Below are 22,167 nucleotides of genomic sequence, written 5' to 3'. Positions count from 1 at the left end.
GAGGTATTTCATGTGTCCTTGTTTTTCTGTGACTCAATAAGTGCCAGAGCATTTTCTAATTACAGCCAATGAATGTGGAACTAATTACCTATAACTATACAGACTGCAGCTTATTTGCTATTGAAATCCTGGTTGTAGACTTAGGTTTGTTGATTCTGCCTTTTCCCCCTTAATTACTCCAATTTTATAACTTAACTAAATTTTTGTCTTACTAAAAATTTTCAAATACATTCAGGACGAGTTATCAAATCAATGTGAATAAGTAGGAACAAGTCTAGCATTCAAATGTCTGAGATAAAACAACTGGGCTTTAAGGTGACTCAGTGTGCCAAGTAGTTATTTCAAAGAAGTAGAAGACAAAATGATGCCATGAAGTTATTTCCTACTGCCAAAGCGGAGATTTGGATGAGAAAACAGTTTAGACCAAACATCTGAAAATCTTTATGATGTTTAGTAAGGAGAGCCAGTGATATTCTGAGTTGAAGATGTGTTGAACTTTTCCATGAATTGTCCAGGAAGAATACCACAGTCACATAATGTGCAGAATTATCCATTATTTTTCAATTTTGTTCTCACTGTATGATATATAGAATCTATTTTAAAAGAGTGCTTTTTCCACTTAAAAAATAACTATTCATTTCAAGTGCCTAAAGAATATTTTTTAAGAATATTTTTTAAAACTGAACTATGTACTGGCCCCCTGAAATACTTCCATTTCTAAAGGTAGGAATCAGAGCTTACCTTTGGAAGTCACAATGTACAATACAGCTGGAAATGAGCAATTAAACTAACAATGAAAGCTTTTAGAAATGTTAACAATACCCTTTTAGGAGGGAAAATACAAATCTAAATATCCATCCTTAGGAAATGAAATAAATTATACACTGAAATTCTGCAAACATTAAAAATAGGAAGACCTCTATATATTCATATGGGAAGATATTTACTATAAAATAGGGTAGACCCAAAAAGTGCAGGTAGTTTGATTCCATATGTCTTAAAACATTTTAAAATTCACTACTTAAAAATCTCTAAAACTACACATGGAATTGACAATAGTGGTTATTTCTGGAAGCAGAATTGCCAAGTGGGTGTGTGTGGTGTGGGGAGGAATAGGGAGGGAAATCAATGACTGGTAGAGTGGAAAGATGTACATACTTTTACTATATGAATTTTTAAACAAATATATATGATTTTGTAACAAAATATCTGCTTTTTGGGGAAAAAAGGCAAAGATGACCCATGTGGTGAATGTATAAAACAAATTAAAAGAGATCAAATTTCTGTCATTTGTAAGTATTCTATCCGTGACACACTAAAGTGATAAAATTGCTTAAAAACCACGTTACATAGAGGCAAAAAAAAAAAAAAAAAAAAAAAAGATGCATTTATTGAAACAAGTGAAAATAATAATATCACATCAGAGGCAGAGTGATACCATTTGAAACTGTGCTTTTTATTTATCAATTTAAAATTATCTGTTGATGCTTTCATTATACAAAGGATTCACTGTTAAATATAGATATAGTTAAGGCATAATTCTAGCCCTCAGGAAACTTATTTGGTCAAGACAAATTTGATTAAGAGACAAGCTTTACAAACAGGTAAACAGTTTGAAATAATGCACAGTGTTACAAGTAGAAAAATATTTATTTAAGAAAAATAAGAATTATGGTTATGAAGCATGCACATTTAGCCTCGTCTGGAAAAAGTTTATGCGAAGGTGGTGCCTGAGGTCTTTTACGTTAGATAACTTCTTAGTCCTCTGTCAAGTTCTCCATCTGGAATGCCACAGCTAGTTTTTCTTCTCCAAGGGTCAAAATGCTGCTCATCCAACAACAACCAGCTTAAACACTAAACATAAAGCATTAAATATTCATTGTTATTTGTACTTATCATTTATACCTGTGTATCTTATAGACAAAACGGTAAGCCCTTAAGAGCAGAAACTGCTTAAGTCATTTCTGTATCACTGGTGACTAGTGAGGTGTCTTGCACAGTGAAATGGGTGAATGATAGGAACTGGAGAGAGGGTAAGGGATCTAGTCTAGGCTAGAGGGTTTGTATGAGCAAATTCCAAGATAGAAAAGATAGACTAGGTTAGTGTAGCATGTGACAAATGTTTTGAAGAATACATGGTGGACACCATCATCAGTCTTTCTGTGTCAGAAAGACAAACAAAAAAACAATGAACAAAGTTATTCTATTCTAGGAAAGACAAATGGCCAGATCTGATTTTTCAAAAAACTACTCACATTGTGAAAAAAGCAGGAACAAATCTAGTTTCAAGTTCAGCATGCCACTCCCTGTTTAATTCATAAAACACAACTGGCAGAAGTATTACTTGAAGCAAAACAAAAGTAACGTGGGAACTTGCTTATTTGCTAAGCCACAATGTATTTTTCCAGGAATAGCATAAATTTGACATCTTTCTTGGTGTCTATGGAAAAGGAGTTTAGAATTGTTTCACTAAAAATTAAATTTCTATATTGTCAAACATGATTGTATACTCAAATTTTCAAATGTGAAGGGAACACTTATTAAGCATTTCCTGGGTATGCCACTATATTAAGTCCTGGTAATATGATATAGTTTATTTCAAATTTTTTTCAACTCATACTTCCTTTAAAGTAGCACTGACCAAAAAAAAGTTAACATGAGTTTCATGTACAATTTTTAATCTTTTTGTAGAAAAATAAACTGAGAAAGGCTAAAATTGTTGTATTTAACCCACTATACCAAAACATATTGATTTCACCAATATAAAAATTGAGATAGTTTACATTTTTTGGTACATATCTTCAAATCTTCAAAATCTTATACTGACAGCACATCTCAGTTTGGACAAGCTACATTTCCAGGGCTCAATACTCACATGAATCTCAATTGTAATCAGAGGTTGGCCTGCATCCTTCCACTGTCTAGCACATCTACTTGTAGACAATTGTGAACATCTGCCACTCTGCCAATTCTATATCCCATCATTATAAGTTCAGATCAACATATACCACTAGCAGAATTTATTCATTACCAAATATTAAAGTTGTGAGACCAGCACTATGTCTGGTACTAAATAAATGGCAACAAAAATGCTGACATGGGAGTTCAACCATTCATCCATTTGCAGATGCTAACACAGGTAACAGTGAGTGAACAATCCTCCCCCTTTTTTTCATACCACTTAACGCAATTATTAATTTTCTTATTTATGTGTGTATATGCACATCTGTTTCTCTTATGACATGCCACAAGGGAAGAAACTACATTTATCTTGTTTGCCATTATATCCCTGGGCCTTAGCAGAATGTGTTATACAAAGTAGATGGTCAAGTGTGTGGAAAATGAATAAATATGGCCATGCATTGATTATCAGCTTCAACCAGCTTGTCATTTCATTACACTTTGTCAATTAGTCAAGAGACATTCCACATTTTCTCAATGAAAGCAGTGAACGGAACAACTGTTTTCTCTTTAGCACGATATCTTATAGCCCATTCCAATCATTAAAAAGTAATCTGAAATTTCCCACTAGTCAGAATCACATTTATCCTGTCTTCATTAGACTGTCCTCCAACACACAACAAAATTAGAATGGCTGAGGCACAAATGAACAAGTACAAGCAAACAGTCCTTTCCATCAACCTCTCAGACTTAAGAAGACAAGGACACACATGCACCTGGAAGGAAAGAATAATGAATAGCATTTACCACCACACAGTCAGTACTGGCCTGGCTTTTAAGAGCTGTGAAGACTTCAGAAACTTCTTTGGCAAACCATTTTATGTTAAACAATAGAAATACTGTAGAAGCCATGATAAAGGAAAACCTAAAATTAGTTAATGTCCTGAGTGAGTTTTTAAAAAAGCAAAATAAAATCACATGTAATAAGGTGAAGCCTATTAAACACACACAAAATCAAATCATCAAAATCTCAAATCATTGTTTAGTAATATAATATTGTATTATAAAGTCCTTTGGCTAGTCTTGACACTGTAGAAATAATTTTATGTAGAGTGCAAAACCTGGAAGAATATGAGAGCTGACAGTGAGAGCTGACAGTGAGAGCAGCTTTTTATTTTGTATAAAATGGTACTTTAACAATACTGGTTTTCCTCAAATTAATTGACAGTCAGTTTTATCATTTTTAGCACATAGAGCCTCCTACTCCTAGTGAAGTATTTTCTGTTTTGTAAACTACTGGTATACTTAACCATTTTATATCACTGAAAACATTTATTCATCAATTGTATTTAGATCGATCTTTTAAAAACTGAATCATATTTAAAATACACTAAAGAAAATTACTTTTCCCTTTTCTTTTTGGTGAGCATTTCAAAGGTGGGGTAAATTCGGCCTCTTCACTGTGTTTTCTTTTCTTTTTTTTCTTTTTATGGTCACTTTGGTAACCACTGGAGTCACTGCCTTGGAAAACAGGGTCCTGGTCCTGAACTTCCTGGTGCTTTTTCTTCTTCTTCTTCTTTTTCTTTGGCTCCTCCTCCCAGATGCCATTCACATTATTAGTATTCTGCAGGGCTGACTCTTCCATTGGAGTGTCATCTGCATCATCTGCTAGCTTTGTGGTACCACTGTCCACTTCATATGTCTCTGGGTCTTTCTTCTTTTTCTTCTTAGGTTTTTTAGCAGCTTCCTCAGTGCCATTTTCTGTAACTTCTTCAGAAACTTCAGAGCGCTTGAATTGTAAACTATAAATTAACAGTTAAAAAAATTAACAGAGCAATAAGCAAAAAACAAAGAACAAATTGAGATCAACAGTTAAAAAAATTAACAGAACAATAAGCAGAAAACAAAGAACAAATTGAGATCAAGATATCCCAACAGGCTAAGATTTTCTAAATAATGACACCAGTACAAGACACATAACCATGGCATAAATTCCAAATATTCTATTCTGTTATCCCTCAACCCACTAAAATATGAATAAACCCACTAAACCCACTAAAATATGTATGGGCTGCTGAATGTTAAATTGAAAAAATGTTAAATTTAACATTAAATGTTAAATTCTTTCTTTATGAAGAACTTCTCCCAGACTGTTTCCAAACATAAAAATGACATAAAAATCTTGTCAAAACATGTCTTCCAAGTTTTGGGTTGTTTCAGAAAAATCTGGTCACTGAACATTAAACAACACAATACCTAGGCTTATTAACCAAACCACTGACATCTAATAGAAAATATGATCTGGTATTTATCAAAGTAATGGAGTTTCCAGTCTACTATTTTAATCTTGTTTCAAATAATAGTCCACTGTTCTACTTAGCTGATACTAAGACAGTGTTACTTTAACATTGTGAATTATTTTATACCACTAAAATAAAACATGGATCAATGAAGTAGCTCTCTCTCCAGAACTTCAGTCTTATACAGTAGCACTAGGCACATGTACCTAATCAATATCAAAAACATAACTTTAGAAATTCAGTTCCTCAGTCAGACTGTCACATCTCAATGCTCAATAGTGAGGCTGCTGTATTATGTATATAAACTGTATTTCTGTCATTACAGAAATTGAACAGCTGTTCCACAACTTCAACCCATACTCTTGTAACTTTAAGGCAAAATATAGAAAAAATTATTAGCAATAGCAGCATTCTAAGAGTTGTCTCTCTCCTTCTTCCTTTAAACTTGGCTCCCATGGAATCAAGCTCAAGATCAGAGTTAATTCTTATAATAATTTCAATACAGAATAATACAGAAATTAAAATATCTGGCACAGATGACAATAATCAACACAATTTTTTGTATGTAAAAACAAAGCAGGCCAATAGGAAGGTAATTGTGCTTTCAGTAGTTTCAAGTTTAGAGGTCAACTTTAAAAAAAAAGTTAACAACAAAATAGAAAATACTTAGCAAAATTGAGCTATTAAATATTAAAATACAGACCAGTTAGCTAGTCTGTGTTTTAGAATATTTATTTGATGCACTATTACAGATTACTTAAGAGTATTGTTTATATTGACTTTATGGTTTGAAAGCATGAATATTCCTATAAACAGGTATTTTTAGAGAGGCTTATTGTCTTTAAAATAAAATTCTCTTTAAAATTCAGAATTAAATAGAAATTAAGTACCTAATGATAATTATGTAATGATAAACTAACCTTGTGATATTTAGTTTTCCCCGAATGCAGAATACTCCAGCAGCATCTGAGTCTAAACGAAATACTTCAAATTCTAGTTCATCACCCATGTTTATCTCCATGGTTTGCCACTGCTCAGCTGACAACTGCTCAGGTTTAGGAATGGAGGCATTGAAACACCCATGTACTAAACAGCCAATATGGCTAGAAGACACTTTATTAACTATACCCTGGGAAGAAGAAGGAAGAAAGAGGGTAACATAAAGAACACATCCACAAAGTTAAAAGGTGAACCAAACTTTACAAGCTTCAAATAATCTTCAAAGAGCAAACATCAAATTAATGGTCTAATTTAATATGGAAAAAGTTAACCTCAATTAAAACTTACCACATGTCATGCCAAAACATCACTTTAGAATACCATTGGGTTTTGAGAAAGCTCAAACTTTATTATATAAGTAATTGCACATTAACTGTCTAACTGGGCACATTAACTTTCTAACTGGATAAACTAACCTGCCCCCGCCACTCTGTCCAAGAAAAAAAACACCTAAACTCCCCACTGCAGGATTCCTTAGGGAGGAGATTATTACTCTTTAGCTACATTGAAACCAAGCAAACCCCACATAACCTCTAAAAAGACCGCATATGCATTTTATAACTGGGATCCATGTTATGTTTCTGTAAATAGACCAAATTTCAAAGCTTAAAAATGCATTCTTTAATTATTTAATTTAGCATGATGCAAGCATTCCATTAGAAGACAGCTTACCCTTTATATGTAAATATTGACCATGACTGTTTTTTGGCTAAATCACAAAAGTATTATTAGAAGCTTTAAAACTAAAACAAAAGTATGTGCTATATGATTTTAAGACGAGACTTTGCATAAAACTTATTTTTCTTCTCAAGGTCAATATATACAAAGCATATAAATGAGACTCAAATATTAAAAATTCACATTTTCTGAATTATAAAACTGCAAATAATACTGACGTGTATACAATGCTGTTTAACATCAGCAACCCTTTACACATGTGACAGAATAAAACTTCCCTATCTGGCATGATCAGAAGTCTAGTGTTCCCACTGGTAGTTTCCAGATGGTCTAGATAAACAAACTGGTACATCTATAAAAGATTATTCAGTAATAAAGATAAATAAGTTCTCACCATAAAAAGACATAGCGAAACCTTAAATGCATATTGCTAAGTGAAAGAAGTCAATTTGAAAAGGATACATGCTCTATTCTTCTTCTTTAAAAAGGCAAAACTATGGAAACAGTAAAAAGATCAGTGGTTGCCAGAGATTACAGGGAACGGAGGGAAGAAGGGAGAAATGAATAGGTGGAGCACAAAGGGTTTTTAGAAGAGGAAAACTATTCTGTATCATACTATAATGGAAGATAAGTTGTTGGGATTCACTCAGGATAGTGGCAGAAATATTAAAGGGAAATATTAGGGAAAGTTATAGGGAATAGTCACCTTTTTGGAAGGCCAAAAGGTTACATAGCTTGTAATAGCTGAACAGGCCGAAGACAGCCGGTTCTTACCTTAGAGCATTAAGTTATAGGGTAAATACTAGGGACAATAGAGGCTTCCCCAGTTAAGTCTGTTTACCCTACCTCCATTAACTAACCTTTAAGTCAGATGGCCCTCTGTGGGGGGGCGGGGGGAGGTCGACCAGGGATATTGCCCCCAGTGATATTTACTTTAAACCTCGGTACCTGAGCCTTAGTCATTCATAGAACTACTCTCTTAACCATGTTAATTATCCACAAGTGTGTGGACTCAGAGCTTCTGTTGTTAATTGTATACTAAATAAATGCTTGGAGTGTGAACTGCTCAGGGCCAGCGGCAGTGACAAACCTCTCTTGGTGTGTAGGCAGTCAAACACTCAGCAGTACTGGCAAAACAGAATATCTGTGTGTCAGTGTACGTTCCATTCATCCATCTTTTAGGTCAAGGTCTGCGGGCAGACCCCCACAGCTAGTGCCCTCTTGTGAGGAGCAATACCTCAATAAATGCCATGACACATTTGTGGAAACTCATAGAATGTACAACACAAAGACTGAACTCTAATGTAAACTACAGACTTTACTTGATAATAACGTAACAATATTGGCACAAAAATTGTAACAAATGCACCATACTAATGCAAGTTAATGTTGATAATAGGGGAAAGGGGGTGGTTATATGGGAACTCTATACTCTCCATTCAATTTTTCTGTAAATCTAAAACTGCTGTTAAAAATATATCAATTTTAGAAAATCAATGAAAGTAAAGGCTTTTTAATATATGAATCCAGAACAACGGGAAAGCTACATGAAGGAGAGAGTGGATCTCAAGGCCTACCTCACACTACACAAAAAATTTATTTGAGAATGATCACAGACCTAAATGGAAAAGCTAAAACTAAAAGCTTGTAGAAGTCGACAGAACAGTATCTGTGCAACTTTTAGGTAGACAAATTTCTTTGATAGGGTCCAGAAAGCAATAGTCATAAAAATATAAAATGATAAATTGGACCTCATCAAAATTAAAAGTACCTGTTCATCAAATAATACCATTACAAGTTAACAGACAAGTCACAGACTGGAAGAAAATATTCAAAATACTTATCTGAAAAGAATTCGTTTTAAGACTAAAAAGAACTGCTACAAGTCAATAATAAAAATACAAAAACCCAATTAAAAATGGGCAAAATACTTGAACAGGCCCTTCTTACTGAAATATATGAAAAATTGCTTATGAGTGAAACGGAAATGCAAATTAAAACCATAATGAGATACTACTATATGCCCATCAGTATAATTAAAGGACAACGGCAAATGTTAATAACGATACAGAGTAAATGGAGGTGTTGAATGGGTAATCAGTCTGACAATGGTTTTATATAAATACGCTGTGAACTAACTCTTCTAGTTATTTACTTAAGAGAAAGGAAAATGTATGTTTTCATTCATATGTCTGAAAATATATGTTTTCATTCATATGTCTGAAAATATATGTTTTCAATAGCTTTATTCATAAAAGCCCCAGCCTGGAATCAATCCATCAATGAAGACAGATAATTATATTGTGATATAGTCATGTAACTGAATACCATGAGCAATAAAAAGGAACAAACTACCAATACACACAATAGCATGGATGAAACTCAAAAACATGCTGATCAAAAGAAGGCAGATTTTAAGAATGTATAATGAATAATCCCATTAATATGGAATTATAGAATAAGCAAAACTAACTTATGATAAAATCAGAAGAGTAATTATATCTGCAATAAAGAGAGGGAACTGGGCCAGGAAAGGGCATGAAGGTCCTTTCTAAGGAGATGGAATGGTATACAGACCTGACAAAATTAACTGAACTGAACAATATGATCTGTGCATTTTATTATATGTAAATTTTATCTCACCAAATATTAATAATAATAATTGAAGAAAAAGTGGGTGGTCAAAAATATTTGAGGACTGGATCTTGTAGTAGGTAGACTAAAAGGTACATTTTTCATTTCATACTTTTTGTACAATCTGTTATTTCCATGTACACGTATATATGTTATTTCCGTGTGTGTGTGTGTGTATGTGTGTGTGTATTTTCACAGACAGGATCTCACTGTTGCCTAGGCTGGAATGCATTGGCACAATCATAGCTCACTGCAGCCTTGAACCCCTGGGCTCAAGTGATCCTCCTACCCCAGCCTCCTGAGTAACTGGAACTACAGGTGCATGCCACCATGCCTGGCTAATTTTTTATTTTGTGTAGAGATGAGGTCTCACTATGTTGCCCAGGTTGGTCTTGAACTCCTGGCCTCAAGTGATCCTCCTGCCTCAACTTCCCAAAATGCTCTAATTGTAGGTGTGAGCCACTGTGCCTGGCCTACATGTTTATATTTAAAATAATAATTTACACAAAGTAGACGAAAGTTAAGTTTGTTAATTTCCAAATACAAATCTACTGCCAACTTTAGTAGTCCAGTTATAAGATTCCAGTTTAACAGGCAAAGGATACTATTTGTATTAATTTGATATTGAAAAATGAAAAAAACTGGAAATGCCTTGTGGGTTTTGTCATGGTTAAATTGATCTATATTTTTATGAACAATATCAAGGGTTAGTTAACAGTTCTGATCTATTAAAATATTTATCAGCTAAGGAAAAGAACATATACACACACATACGAGTATACATACGAGCATGTGTATAGACACAGAGAACTGATGGAGGAAGAAAGGAGAAAGTAAAGAGTAAAAAAGGATCTATTTCAGTAGATTTCATATCAATATCTGCATTTCCAGCTTATGAAAAACTGGAAGACCTTTCCCACAGAGCTTCCATTTCCAAGGCACAGACTGGCTGCCCTGTCCTCTGTCATTGATACATTTTCATTACTGCCTGGCCCATTTGACTTCCTGTTTTATATACTGCTATATTCTTTGAATCCTTTATAAAGAAATAGTATTTGTGTAGAATTGAGAACTTTTGAAATAATAATGATAATTGATTTTTTTTTCCCTTAAAATCATTCTGCTACTATGAAAAGAATAAAGTGGATGGGACATATATTCTGTGCATGTATGTGTTTTAGGAGGATATTCAAAAACTTACCTACGTTTGAATGATACAAATTAATTTTTCCTTAAAAATAATATTTATTTACTCACAATAGCAATTTATTTGAGTCCCAAGGTATATATTATCTCTTAAAATGTTCCAAGTTACATAATTATAGAATTATACAAAGGGAGCTAGAAAAAAGTGATACACATACCATAAGCTTTTGCCCCGGTTCAGGGCAGAAAATAACAAAATCGGCTTCAACGTTAAGATGAATGTGTCCTTGATCATCATAAATATCTCCAAGCTCTCCCACAACTTTGATGTTATCATATGCAATAGGGACACCTAAAAGGCTGTAAAAAGAAAAGGTTGAAAATGATATCTTTTCTCCTCTTTTATTTATTTATTTTTTTGGAGACAGGGTCTTGCTCTGTCTCCAAATAGGATAGGGTGCAGTGACATGAACAGGGCTCACTCCAGCCTCGACCTCCTGGGCTCAATTGATCCTTCTGCCTCAGCCTCCCAAAGTGCTAAGATTATAGGTGTGCACCACTGCACTCTTTCAAACCAGGCCATTTTCATACTGATTAGATATTCTATCCAAAACTTACACGTCTCCTAAATACACCACCCATGTCAAAAACAATAGTATATGATTAGTCTGTAACAACTTTAGTAGTCCTATTTCACCAATGGATTCTAATGTGTTGGCTAAGTTAAAATGATGACTCAAGATACACAGAAACAAAATGCCCAATTAACGTATGAGCAGTAAATCAACTCTTCTTCCCTGGCCGAGTCCCATTCTTTCTATCCTAGCATGACTATTTGAATTCTTCAAGTTATACTAGGATAGAAAGAAGGGACTTAGCAAAGAAAATGTGCATCGCTGTGGACATGACTGAATAAGAGGCAATTTTGGTATTATTCACCATTACTGAATTTCAGCACTTGACAGCGTATAGCAAGGGAAGCATTACGGTTAAAGCTGAAGCCCCTGAATTTTAAAGTCAATGACTTAATAGAGAAAATTCCAAACTTCAACTGTTGCTAGTAAATGCAAATGTTAATACAACTACATTATTTAGGAACTGACTCTGACACTTTAGTCTACAAATGTAACAGTCAGGATTAAGGGACAACTATTTTTCAAACTGTTGTTTCTTAGTTTTTAAGGAATTATAACTACTAAGGAGAAAGACCTAGTGGTGGGAGGCGGAGGGTGTGGTGAGCTGAGATCTCACCACTGCACACCAGCCTGAGCGACAGAGGGAGACTCCATCTCAAACAAAGGAACAAAAAACAACAAAACAAACAAAACCTGGTGGCTTCATTACCACACCCACTACTTGTTGGAGAAAACTTCCCTGACTCCCCTAGGCAAAGCTGAAATCATTCCTCTACTCCTATAGGCCAACTTTCTCACTGTTCTTAATCTAATTGTATTGAACCTATCTGTATATATGTTTGAATTTCACACATGACTCTAAGGCCTTTGATAGCAAAGAATATTTTTTGTTGAACTCAAACTTCTAACAATTCACATAAAATAAGGGAAAGAATTTATCCCTAATAGATGTTGTTTAGTAAAACAGCCAGAAGCCACAGAAAATAAACTTAAAGAACTACCAAATTAGGAAAATCCTAACTCAGAGACTTACTCAGGAAAGCAATCTTCTGAGGTTTTAATTTCTGCATGTGGCATTCCTAAGCTGGAGTCATCCTATCACTAAGACAATGTTAAGGACACAGAAAACAGAGAATAGGAAGAAAAATTAACTGCCATACTAGACAGAAAAACAAATATCAAGACTTTATTTCCCCTAATCAAAGCCTTGTCTCTCAAGTATCAGAGAGTGATTCTCAAGTGGAAGGAGGGCTGTGGTCCCCTGGTGGGAGGGGGGACATTTGGAAATTTGTGATACTAATCATGGTTATCACAAACTTTGCAGAAGTCAGGGAAGAAAAGAGTCTGTCATGTACAGGACAGTCTGATACAATGAGGAAATATCAGTCGCTCTGACTTTTGAATAAAAGGACAAATCTATCTACAAATAGCTAGGCACCTAATTTAACTCTTAAAACACATCAACACAAAGTCATCTTTGCACAGTTTTAATATATATTAAAATTTTCAGGAACTTAGCAATATATAAATTCAAGGGGGATTTTGTTAAAAGTCATCAGATATGTGAACAAAGGCACCCAACACTATATACTTTTTCCTCCTTCACTTTTGTTTTTCAGATACCATCCTAAATAGGTATCAGGGAAAGGTGGTAGCCTCACTTTAGTTCTTTAATACTATATGTTCAATGTTTTGTCCCTTATTGGTAATGCATAGTTCAAAGTGTGGTGCCTGATTTGCACCTGAATAAACAGCATACCCAAGTAATATGGAAGGAGTGGTGTCTAGATCTGTTCAGAGCCACTCTGCGTGATTTCCCCCACTAGCCTGTCAAGTGCAGGCAGTACTGGTTACAGAAAACACGATAGTTGCTTGTGTTTCCAGATGTTATGACTACTTTGTATATCCTTTAATCTCTCAAATCCATCCTCTCTAATCATTTTCTCTTGGACAATTATTATCTTAATTCCTCCCCTTGTCCACTTTCTTATCCTATTTGGTAGCTAACCATTAAGTAAGTGTTGTTTCTTAAACTGCAAATCTGACATGCCAGGGACTGCAGAGAAGTACTACTTTCTCAAAAGTGTGCCAAGTCTCAGAGTTAAAGGGACTGAAAGGATGGAGCACTAACCCTGCCTAAGAAAACAGAAACACAAAAGGAAAAACAACAACAACCCCACCTTACCCCCAAAATAACAAAAACTGGCAATGGCAGGAAGGAAAAAGCAAAATGGCCTTCCTCTCTGGGTCATCTTTGACCCCCTGCCCTCCTCTCCAGTGGCATCCAATGCCTTTCCCCTGAGATAAACCTTATTCTACTTATATAATAGATACAGTTCTCTGGGCAAAGCATACCAGTTCACATCCAGTATCCGTTTGTTTATGCCACTCTCTTTGCCTGGAATGTAACTATGTTAAAGTTCCCTCTTCAATCAAGTTGTTCTCAAAGGTCCCAAGATCCAAATTCTACACTCCTTATCTTATTAGATTTCTGTCAAATTTTAACACTTTACTATTTATTGGCTTGTATTTGTATCTCTACTACAGCTTAAAGCTCCTTGAAACACGGATTTAATTTTTTGTTTTTGTATCTCAAGTGTTCGGTATATAATATAAACATACAAGAAGTGTATATTGGTGCTTGGAAGAATCTGTATATTCTAGACATGCGTGGAGGTCCAGGATCCCTTAAGAAAGTGATAAAAGCTTCCGATGCAGTGCCCAAGGAACTTCACATAGGAATTCCTGAAGGGCAATCATGAATCCCCAGGGAATCCATTCACTCTAGTTTTAGAACCCCGCTTTTGAACCAAAGTATAGTCCAGACGAATACTAAAGCACATGCCCGCGCCCCGCGCCCCACACCTCTGTAATTCTAAGTTTTCAAGTCACTTTTGAATACCGTAATATAAATGCATACGTTTTGTTTTTTTCTCTCCCAAAAGCAACAGGCTCGCTAGTTCGACTGAATAAATCGTCTTAAAAACAACAAAATCCCGCTAAACTAATGGCATTTTCATAATCCCCAGATCAGGTCCAAGAGAAGAGAAAATGGGGAAATTACCAGAGCGAAATCCAACAACAAAAAACGTGCTTCATGTTTTACAAGTAGAACGGTTGTACTAATGCTTCATGTGCTATCTTCTATGGAATGAGAATCTACTCAAGTACTGCAAACCAAACTTTTATTGTCAAATGAGAAAACATCATCCGTAAGGGGATAAATGAAACGTTGAATGCCAAACAGAACTGGGCCTACTAGGTCTCCAGATCCCTGGTTTGTTCCTACCCTACACCAGGGTTCTGGAGCGAGAATTTCCACTCCCTCCGCCCACACCTGAACTTCATCTTTAAGTTTTCTTCTCTATCTATGAAAGGGACCCTGTATAGATCTTTACCAGAGCGGTACTGGCCTTAAGGGACGGATCGCGACTCTAGAATTCCATGGGGCTAAGCTCTGGGGGGCAATGCGACCTTTGCCATTTGCCCCTTTCTGCTGCGTCGTCAGCACATCCACCTGCTGCTACTTCCCGTGCACAAAAGAAGGAACAGGCAAAGAGATCGGTACCTCTCAGAATAGCGAAGGAGCTCCGCATCAAGCTGTTCTCGAATGCCGGTGCGTTTCCTGTTAAGGTAGCGGGGCGACAGCGCGATGTGCCTTTGGTGCGGCCCGACCACCAGGCATGAGTAGCGACTGTTCACCAGCGCACAAGCAGCGGCATAAGTCGGCAACTCTAGGCAAGGTAGGACGCCAGCCTGCCCTACCAGAGACCCATCAGAAGCCGCCGCTGGCCGCTGCGCCTCTGAGCAACGCGCAGCCATGCTGCTTGTCAAGGTTCCCACGGCGCGCGCCGTTGACGCAAGCACAAGCCCCTGTCCCCGGCGCTCATTTTACGTCATCCACCAACTACCACGCCCCTAGGAATTTCCCCTCCTTACGCTGCATTACGCACCCCTGACCAGCAGGGGGAACCGCATTTTCGCGCTTCGAGGACTAGAGCTTAGAGCCTCCGAAATGCATTGAGCACGCAGGAAAGCCAACAGACTGCTCTTTTAAGGGCAGGCAAATGTGTGTTTTCGCACAGAAGCTTGTTGGATTAAGTAGGTAGCTTAAAAAGGGGGGTTCTCACTTTGATCATTTCCAGTAGTAAGGTGGGTTTGGTGGAATTTTACAAGCTTGGACTGTACAATAAAAAGTCAAAATATTTATGGAGTATATTTTATGCAGTACACGGAATCCTAAGAAGCAGGCCTGATAACTCTAATGCAACACATCTGAAAACGAACCCACTAGTTCTCTCCTGTTCCGCTTCTCTTCTCATTACGCAACTGCTAAATCAGGGAATCATACAACCAAGCTGTCAGCCTCGGATCCTCTTTTGTATCCCCAAATATCAAATCAGCCTGAAGGCCTGTATTGCCCAAAGTGGAAATATCATTCTATTTGGACACTATTCTCTTTCCCTGCCGCCAACACCGCAGGACTCCCTGCCTGTGGAAGCCTAGCTCAATGGTCAGGAGGACACTCTGGGGCAGCCAGATCTTCCCTGAAATACATATGATCGTATTGTGCCCTGTTTAAGCCCTACATAGGCACCCCGTTTTCTCTAGGACAACACAAACTCCTGAAAATGGCTTATAAGTTACAAGGCCGTTTTGTGATCTGCGTGGGCACACAGCCTCTCTCTTCAGCTTCATTTGTCATACTCCCCACCCTAATATTATCATGCTCCTTGATTCACTTTCAGGTCTCCTTTCTGCAGTCTTACGCTGTTCCTTCCACCAGGGAATATAATAGCATTTTTCACAAGGGTAAATTCTACTCATGTATGAATTTTTAGCCTAGATTTTACATTCTATACCTTTGCAAAGAATTTCCAAGCACCCTACTCCTCTTTCTCTATAAGGATTAGGTAGTTACCCATCTATGTTGGTTTTTATGTTAATTTTTTATTAACTGCCCCTTTGCTTGCCTGTTCCATCAATAGATTCCTACACTCACCAAAGTGGGGACCATAATATCTGTATTGTTCACTACAGTAGCCCCACAAATCTTATCCCTCCTCCAAAGAAACGAAACCAAGAAAAACCCAACCAATACATCCTGAATGAATAACCTGATAGTGAGTTAATAAATAATAAGTGATAAAGAGCTCACAGCCTAAGTGGAAGTGGGATCTAAACATAAACATATAATAGGTTATGCTGGATAAGTGCCAAGAGAAATGTATAGCAGTGATGTGAGTATTAACATACTCCCTCATCTCCTGGATACTGCAAAAAGCCTCTTAGCCTCTCTAAACCTGATTTCTGACTTGTAAAATAGGAAAAATAATACTTGCCCTGCTACCTTAGAGAGATGATAGGAGGGTCAAACAAGATAAATAAAAAGCATTTTCTTTAATATTCCTTAAATAACTGCAAACTCAGCATGAGATGATAGTGGGATGAAACTGCCCCCAAAACCTAATAGTAGACACTTTAAGTCCATAAATGGGAAACATAATGGCCTTTATTTCATTTTGTTGCAAAGTCCTGTGATACCCCTTTGCAGGACCCTTTTGTTCAATGTGCTCAAACTTGGCTAAACAATGAAGTCACCTAAGGTGAGGAGCTTTAAGAACTCCTGATGCCCGGATGACATCCCAGACCAATTCAATCAAAACTTCTCCAGGTGACTACACCTTACAGTCAAGATGGATCTAGACTGGCTGTAAGTGATTTGAATGAAAACAATTTGGCCAAGAAAGAATTTAGTAAAAAACAAGCTGGACATCATGACAATTTGGCCAAAACAAAACGTTGCCTGAAATCAAATATTCCAGTAATAATCTTTCACAATTACTAAATGTAGTGCACTCATGCAGTAGTTTTGTAACCCTAGGTGTGTCCAGTTGCAGTTAGAAGTTTGCTTGTTTAATTTTGAAACTGATTTTCTCATTTTCAGTTTTAAAAATTCTGGCTTGATCATTAGCTGCTATCCATGCTCTGCATGATTTGGGAGCGAACAAGGTGATGCTGCCTGCATGCCAGTGTTCACCATTATGGGATTACTTTACAAATTAACCTGCTCCACCTTCGACACAGGGAAGAAAACAGAAATACCGTGAGTTCCTCCTACCTACCCTACCCCACAGACATGTACAAAGTTTATTTGTTCAAAGACCTGTCGTTGAACTGAACCATTTTATTTTTCTCTAAAATTTGTCCAAGTTCCACAGAAAGTAAGGCAATGGTGGTCCCTGTCTCATGAAAAGCTCTGTCAAGTCAAAGGCAATGTGCTGAGAAGAACTTCTTCATTCTACAAGGAGGAGAAAGAAAGTTAGAAATAATTTTGACCTCATGCCCAGTGGCCTCAGAGGAAGAGAGAGAAAATTTCCTGTGCAACTGTCTGTATTATCACTGACCTTGCCACCTCCGGCATGCACACACATATACCTTATTATATTAGTGTGTTTCTATTCCTCACAATCAGATAATCCCCGGAACAACTTAAATGTGCAAAAATTTGTGGTTTGCTGAAATAAATAATGGTGGTTACAAAGTAATATGTGCCATATGCTCTGATTTTTATAGAACAGATGCACACTTATATGCTTAGAAAAAAATCATGGGGCACATGATTGTATTCATGCATCTAGGTCAACATCAGCTGACCTATATGATGGTGGCCCTGTAAGTTTATAATGCCATGTCTTTTTACTGTATCTTTTCTATGTTTAGATATACTTAGTTGCACAAATACTTGCCACTGTGTTATGGTTTCCTACAGTATTCAGTACAGTAACAGGCTGTCCAGGTTTGCAGACCAGGAGCAATAGGCTACAGGCTATTTATCAACCAGCTAAATAGCAACAGGCTATTTATCAATCAAGGAATCTAACCCAGGCATGACTTATGCCATAACTTATCCTTTCAATTACTAAAGATCTTCACTTTTTGTATGTACATGACCAAAGCTGATAAAGGAGGAGATTAGCATAGCACATCATATAGCGTAAGTGTGTAGTAAGGTATGTCATCTGGATTTATGTAAGTACGCTCTATGATGTTCATGCAATGATGAAATTGCCTCATTATGCATTTCTCAGAATGTATCCTTGTCATTAAGCAACACATGTCTATACCATATGTTAATGTTAGTCATCTCTTGAGTGTGAATTTATACTTTCCTTTTATTTTTGTGAATTTTTATATATTATTTTAATGTTTTATACAGAAAATCAGAAACTTAATCAGAAGATTTAAGTTGTTACAGGAAATACTCTAGTTTTAGATGATTTAATAGTGTTGGTCGGTGCAAAAGTAATTGTGGGTTTTGCCATTACTCTTAGTGGGAAAAATGACACTTACTTTTGCACCAGCCTTAATACAAAGAGAAGAGCCTACCTAGATGCTAAAGTCACATTGCTTGAGTTCAGATCCTGGCTCTGTCACTTACTAGATGTGTGATGTTAGGCAAATTTCTTTTGTTTTTCAAAAAGCTAAAATTATTACAGTAGGATTATGTGAAGATGGATTCAGACAGGAATTTTTGACTATATGTAATGGTTTGCATAAGAAAATTCCTATAAAGAGCATTCCATGAAAAAATGTCATTGTATCAGTTAGCTTTTGCTGCATAACAAACTATCCTCAAATTTAGTGGCTTTAAATAAAACTATTAATTTAACTCATAATTCTATGGGGACAAATTTGGGCAGCACTCAGTTGGGTTCACTTGTGCATCTGTCCTCATATGTGGCCCCATGTGTCTGGTGTTCCAGCAGGCTAGAGTGAGCTTGCTTTCCTGGCAGCTATGCAGGTTTCCAAGATAGAGCAGAAAGCACACAAGACCTTCCGTCTAGACTCTAGAACTTCCACAATGTCCATCCAATGTATGGGGTACATCTGATCTCATGGACTTTGTTCTTTGCCTCAGAGAGGCTCAGAAGCTTCTTCTGTCATATATCAGGGGTATATAAGTCCCTAGGAATGCCCACCCTGGATAAACAGCAATACTAGTACTGACAGGTACACACTTATATGACTGTTTATATCAAATTGGTGGAATGAGTGATGAGTGTCAACATCACAATGACCAACATTATCATAGGTAAACTTTACTACAAACCTGCCAGATGCTATGCCAAGTGCCCTAGGTAAATCACTGACAGATAATCTTTATGAATTTATTACAATAGTGTCATATATTTACAAGTGAGGAGCCTGTATTCTAAAAAAAATGTCAGCCTTATGATGGTAGCTATCCTCTCTGTATTGCTAACAGTCATGCCCAGGGCCTAACGCATACTCCTTGAGTGAATGAACGAATGACTTTCCCAAGAATACCCAGCTATTTATCAATAAAGGAATCTAACCCAGGCATGAGTTATCCCATAACTTATGCTTTCGATCACTAAAGATCCTCACTTTTTTTATGTCTATAACAAAAACTGATGGAGAAGGAAATTGTAAAAATTGATGGTTTATTTTATTTAGTCTCTGCCTAAAAAAATGCTAAGGTAAGATATTTGACCAAATTGGTAAATATTAACATTTTAGTAGGATTGGAAAGGTGTCAAACAAGCACCAGTTTTAGCCGAAATATATATAATACAGGGTATATCAACCACCTTTGTTGATGCAGACCACTTGTATTTCACAAATTTGCCAGCAGATGGCAAAAATGAGCTTAAATTTGTGAAGTTTTGCTTTAGCCTAGGGACTATAGAAATGACAAAAGTGAAGGGAAACTATTTATTGATGGCTTGTTTTTATCTACATTCCTTCTTCAAAAGAGAACTTAGGATAAATTTTTGACTCTGAAGGCTCCTTCTACTTGCTTGTTAGATTGTTGACACTACATGATACACATGTGCCTGAAGAGAATGAGGAAATATATTAACAGACCACATTATATTACATACACACACATACACATACACACACACATATACACACACACACATACACACACACACACACACACACACACACATATGGTTTAAACCTGAACTTTAAAATATGGACCTAAATAAAGTCATGCCAATTTTTTAGCTCCTGATGTTACAATTACCTATCTAGGTAAAAGCCAAGAAAGCAACTGCCTAGCACTTTGGATGAAAGATGTCAGCTAAAAAGGATTGGCTTAAATAATAAAATAAATTTGAGGTGTGTGGGTGTGCATGAGTCTGCATACATGTAGATGTGAGCACTGATGACTGCTTCTAGAGGTTGGGAAGAGGTAAACAAGGTATCTCGAGGGGGTGAGTCTACTTTAGGAGGAAAAGACGCCATCTGTATTTATTGTCCTCTTACAAAAACTAGTGTTAGTATTTCTTCTAAGCCCTATTTCCTCTCTAATCAGACCTTTCTGCAATCGAATTTCAACATCCTCCTTTCAAGGTTTTCAAATCCAATGAATTAGGCTAATACAATTGGCTGTGATGCTTGCAAGAGTGCCTGTGGAAATTCTCATTTACTTCCACCTGTCTTTTGCTCAGTGCAGAACAAAAATAGAAAACAGTTTTCTTTTTTATATTTTGAAGATTAATGCTGTAGTTTAATAAAGCACTTGCTGACTGCAGAAACTGTGTAGATGTGAACTCCAAGATTCTTGACATTAAATAGTTCCGAAGAATGTGGTATGGAAAGTTTGAGGGTGGTAATTAAAAAAATGAAATTAGATGCAGTGCCTTTTGATCTACAATTTACTCTGAAGTGATCAAACACAATTTATATTAATGTATCATATTCTAGACTTTCCGTTACAGCTACAGGGTGCTTAATACACCCATGCTTTGGAAATTATTATAGTTATGAATTTATCGTTGTCCAATGGCAAAGTGAACTTGCCCAGTTGTGAAAAAATGCCCTGCAGGAATTTACAAATTAAGTCATTACTTTAAGGCCACAGTTGTTAGTAAAATATCTGAAAGTCCAAAATTTGCACTGAGTAGGATAGACTAATGAATAAAATGAAAGACTAATGAATAAAAGAAAGCTACTCGATTTCTTTGTGTCTCACTTTGCCTTGACATTCTTTGTTGTGATTCCTGTTGACTTGTACCATATTGGCTTTAGGGTGATACTGACAGTATTAACTCCAGCTTGGATAAAACCTTTTCTCCTTAAATCTTTGGCACACTCAAATAGACTAAACTGGATGTTTAAAAGTAGGAAAAAAAAAAAAAACAGAGCCTACCAGAAATGAACATGTCTTTAATATAAGGGAATAATTTTTTCATGACCAAATTAGTTTTCTCTATAGCCTACAGGTCCAAGCACCTTATCAATAAAGCCTAGGGGAAAAGTGATCTTGTTTCCATTTCTCAGTTACAGCTTTCTGCCTGTCTCCAATGACCTCCTAGATTTTCCAGCCTCTTTGTATTCAAGGTTTATGGAGCTGAAGTTTTCTTTCAGTTGGCTGAGATCCTTTCTTTGAATTCCTATTTTCTTTTCTTTTTTTTTTTATTTTTATAAATATTTATTTTCTTTTTTTTTTTCTTCTTCTTCTTCTTCTTCTTCTTATTATTATACTTCAGGCTCTATGGTACATGTGCACAACGTGCAGGTAAGTTACATATGTATACATGTGCCATGCTGGTGCGCTGCACCCACCAACTCATTATCTAGCATTAGGTATATCTCCCAATGCTATCCCTCTCCCCTCCCCCCACCCCACAACAGTCCCTGAAGTGTGATGTTCCCCTTCCTGTGACCATGTGTTCTCATTGTTCAATTCCCACCTATGAGTGAGAATATGCGGTGTTTGGTTTTTTGTTCTTGCGATAGTTTACTGAGAATGATGATTTCCAATTTCATCCATGTCCCTACAAAGGACATGAACTCATTCATCATTTTTTATGGCTGCATAGTATTCCATGGTGTAT

General features: G+C 36.4%; 1 protein-coding gene across 2 annotated transcripts; it reads right to left on the bottom strand.

Annotated features, from left to right (window-relative positions):
* Positions 1-1,435: 1,435 nt before the first annotated feature.
* POLR1F (RNA polymerase I subunit F) lies at positions 1,436-15,154 on the bottom strand. 2 transcript variants are annotated; one of them, XM_054559419.2, is made up of 5 exons: positions 14,862-15,152; positions 10,877-11,018; positions 6,122-6,330; positions 4,306-4,703; positions 1,436-1,854 (listed from the first exon to the last, which is right to left on the bottom strand). In XM_054559419.2, exons 1-5 carry the CDS (start codon positions 15,113-15,115, stop codon positions 1,829-1,831), a joined length of 1,029 nt encoding a protein of 342 aa, XP_054415394.1. In that variant the 5' UTR covers positions 15,116-15,152; the 3' UTR covers positions 1,436-1,828. The 2 variants fall into 2 exon arrangements, with proteins under 2 accessions (XP_054415394.1, XP_002818222.2); XM_002818176.5 differs by having other exon boundaries at positions 1,436-4,703; positions 14,862-15,154.
* Between the last annotated feature and the right edge of the window lie 7,013 nt (positions 15,155-22,167).

This window comes from Pongo abelii, chromosome 6 (genome assembly GCF_028885655.2).
Source record: "Pongo abelii isolate AG06213 chromosome 6, NHGRI_mPonAbe1-v2.0_pri, whole genome shotgun sequence".
Taxonomy (NCBI): Eukaryota; Metazoa; Chordata; class Mammalia; order Primates; family Hominidae; genus Pongo; species Pongo abelii.
This window is presented reverse-complemented; position numbering and strand designations above follow the sequence as displayed.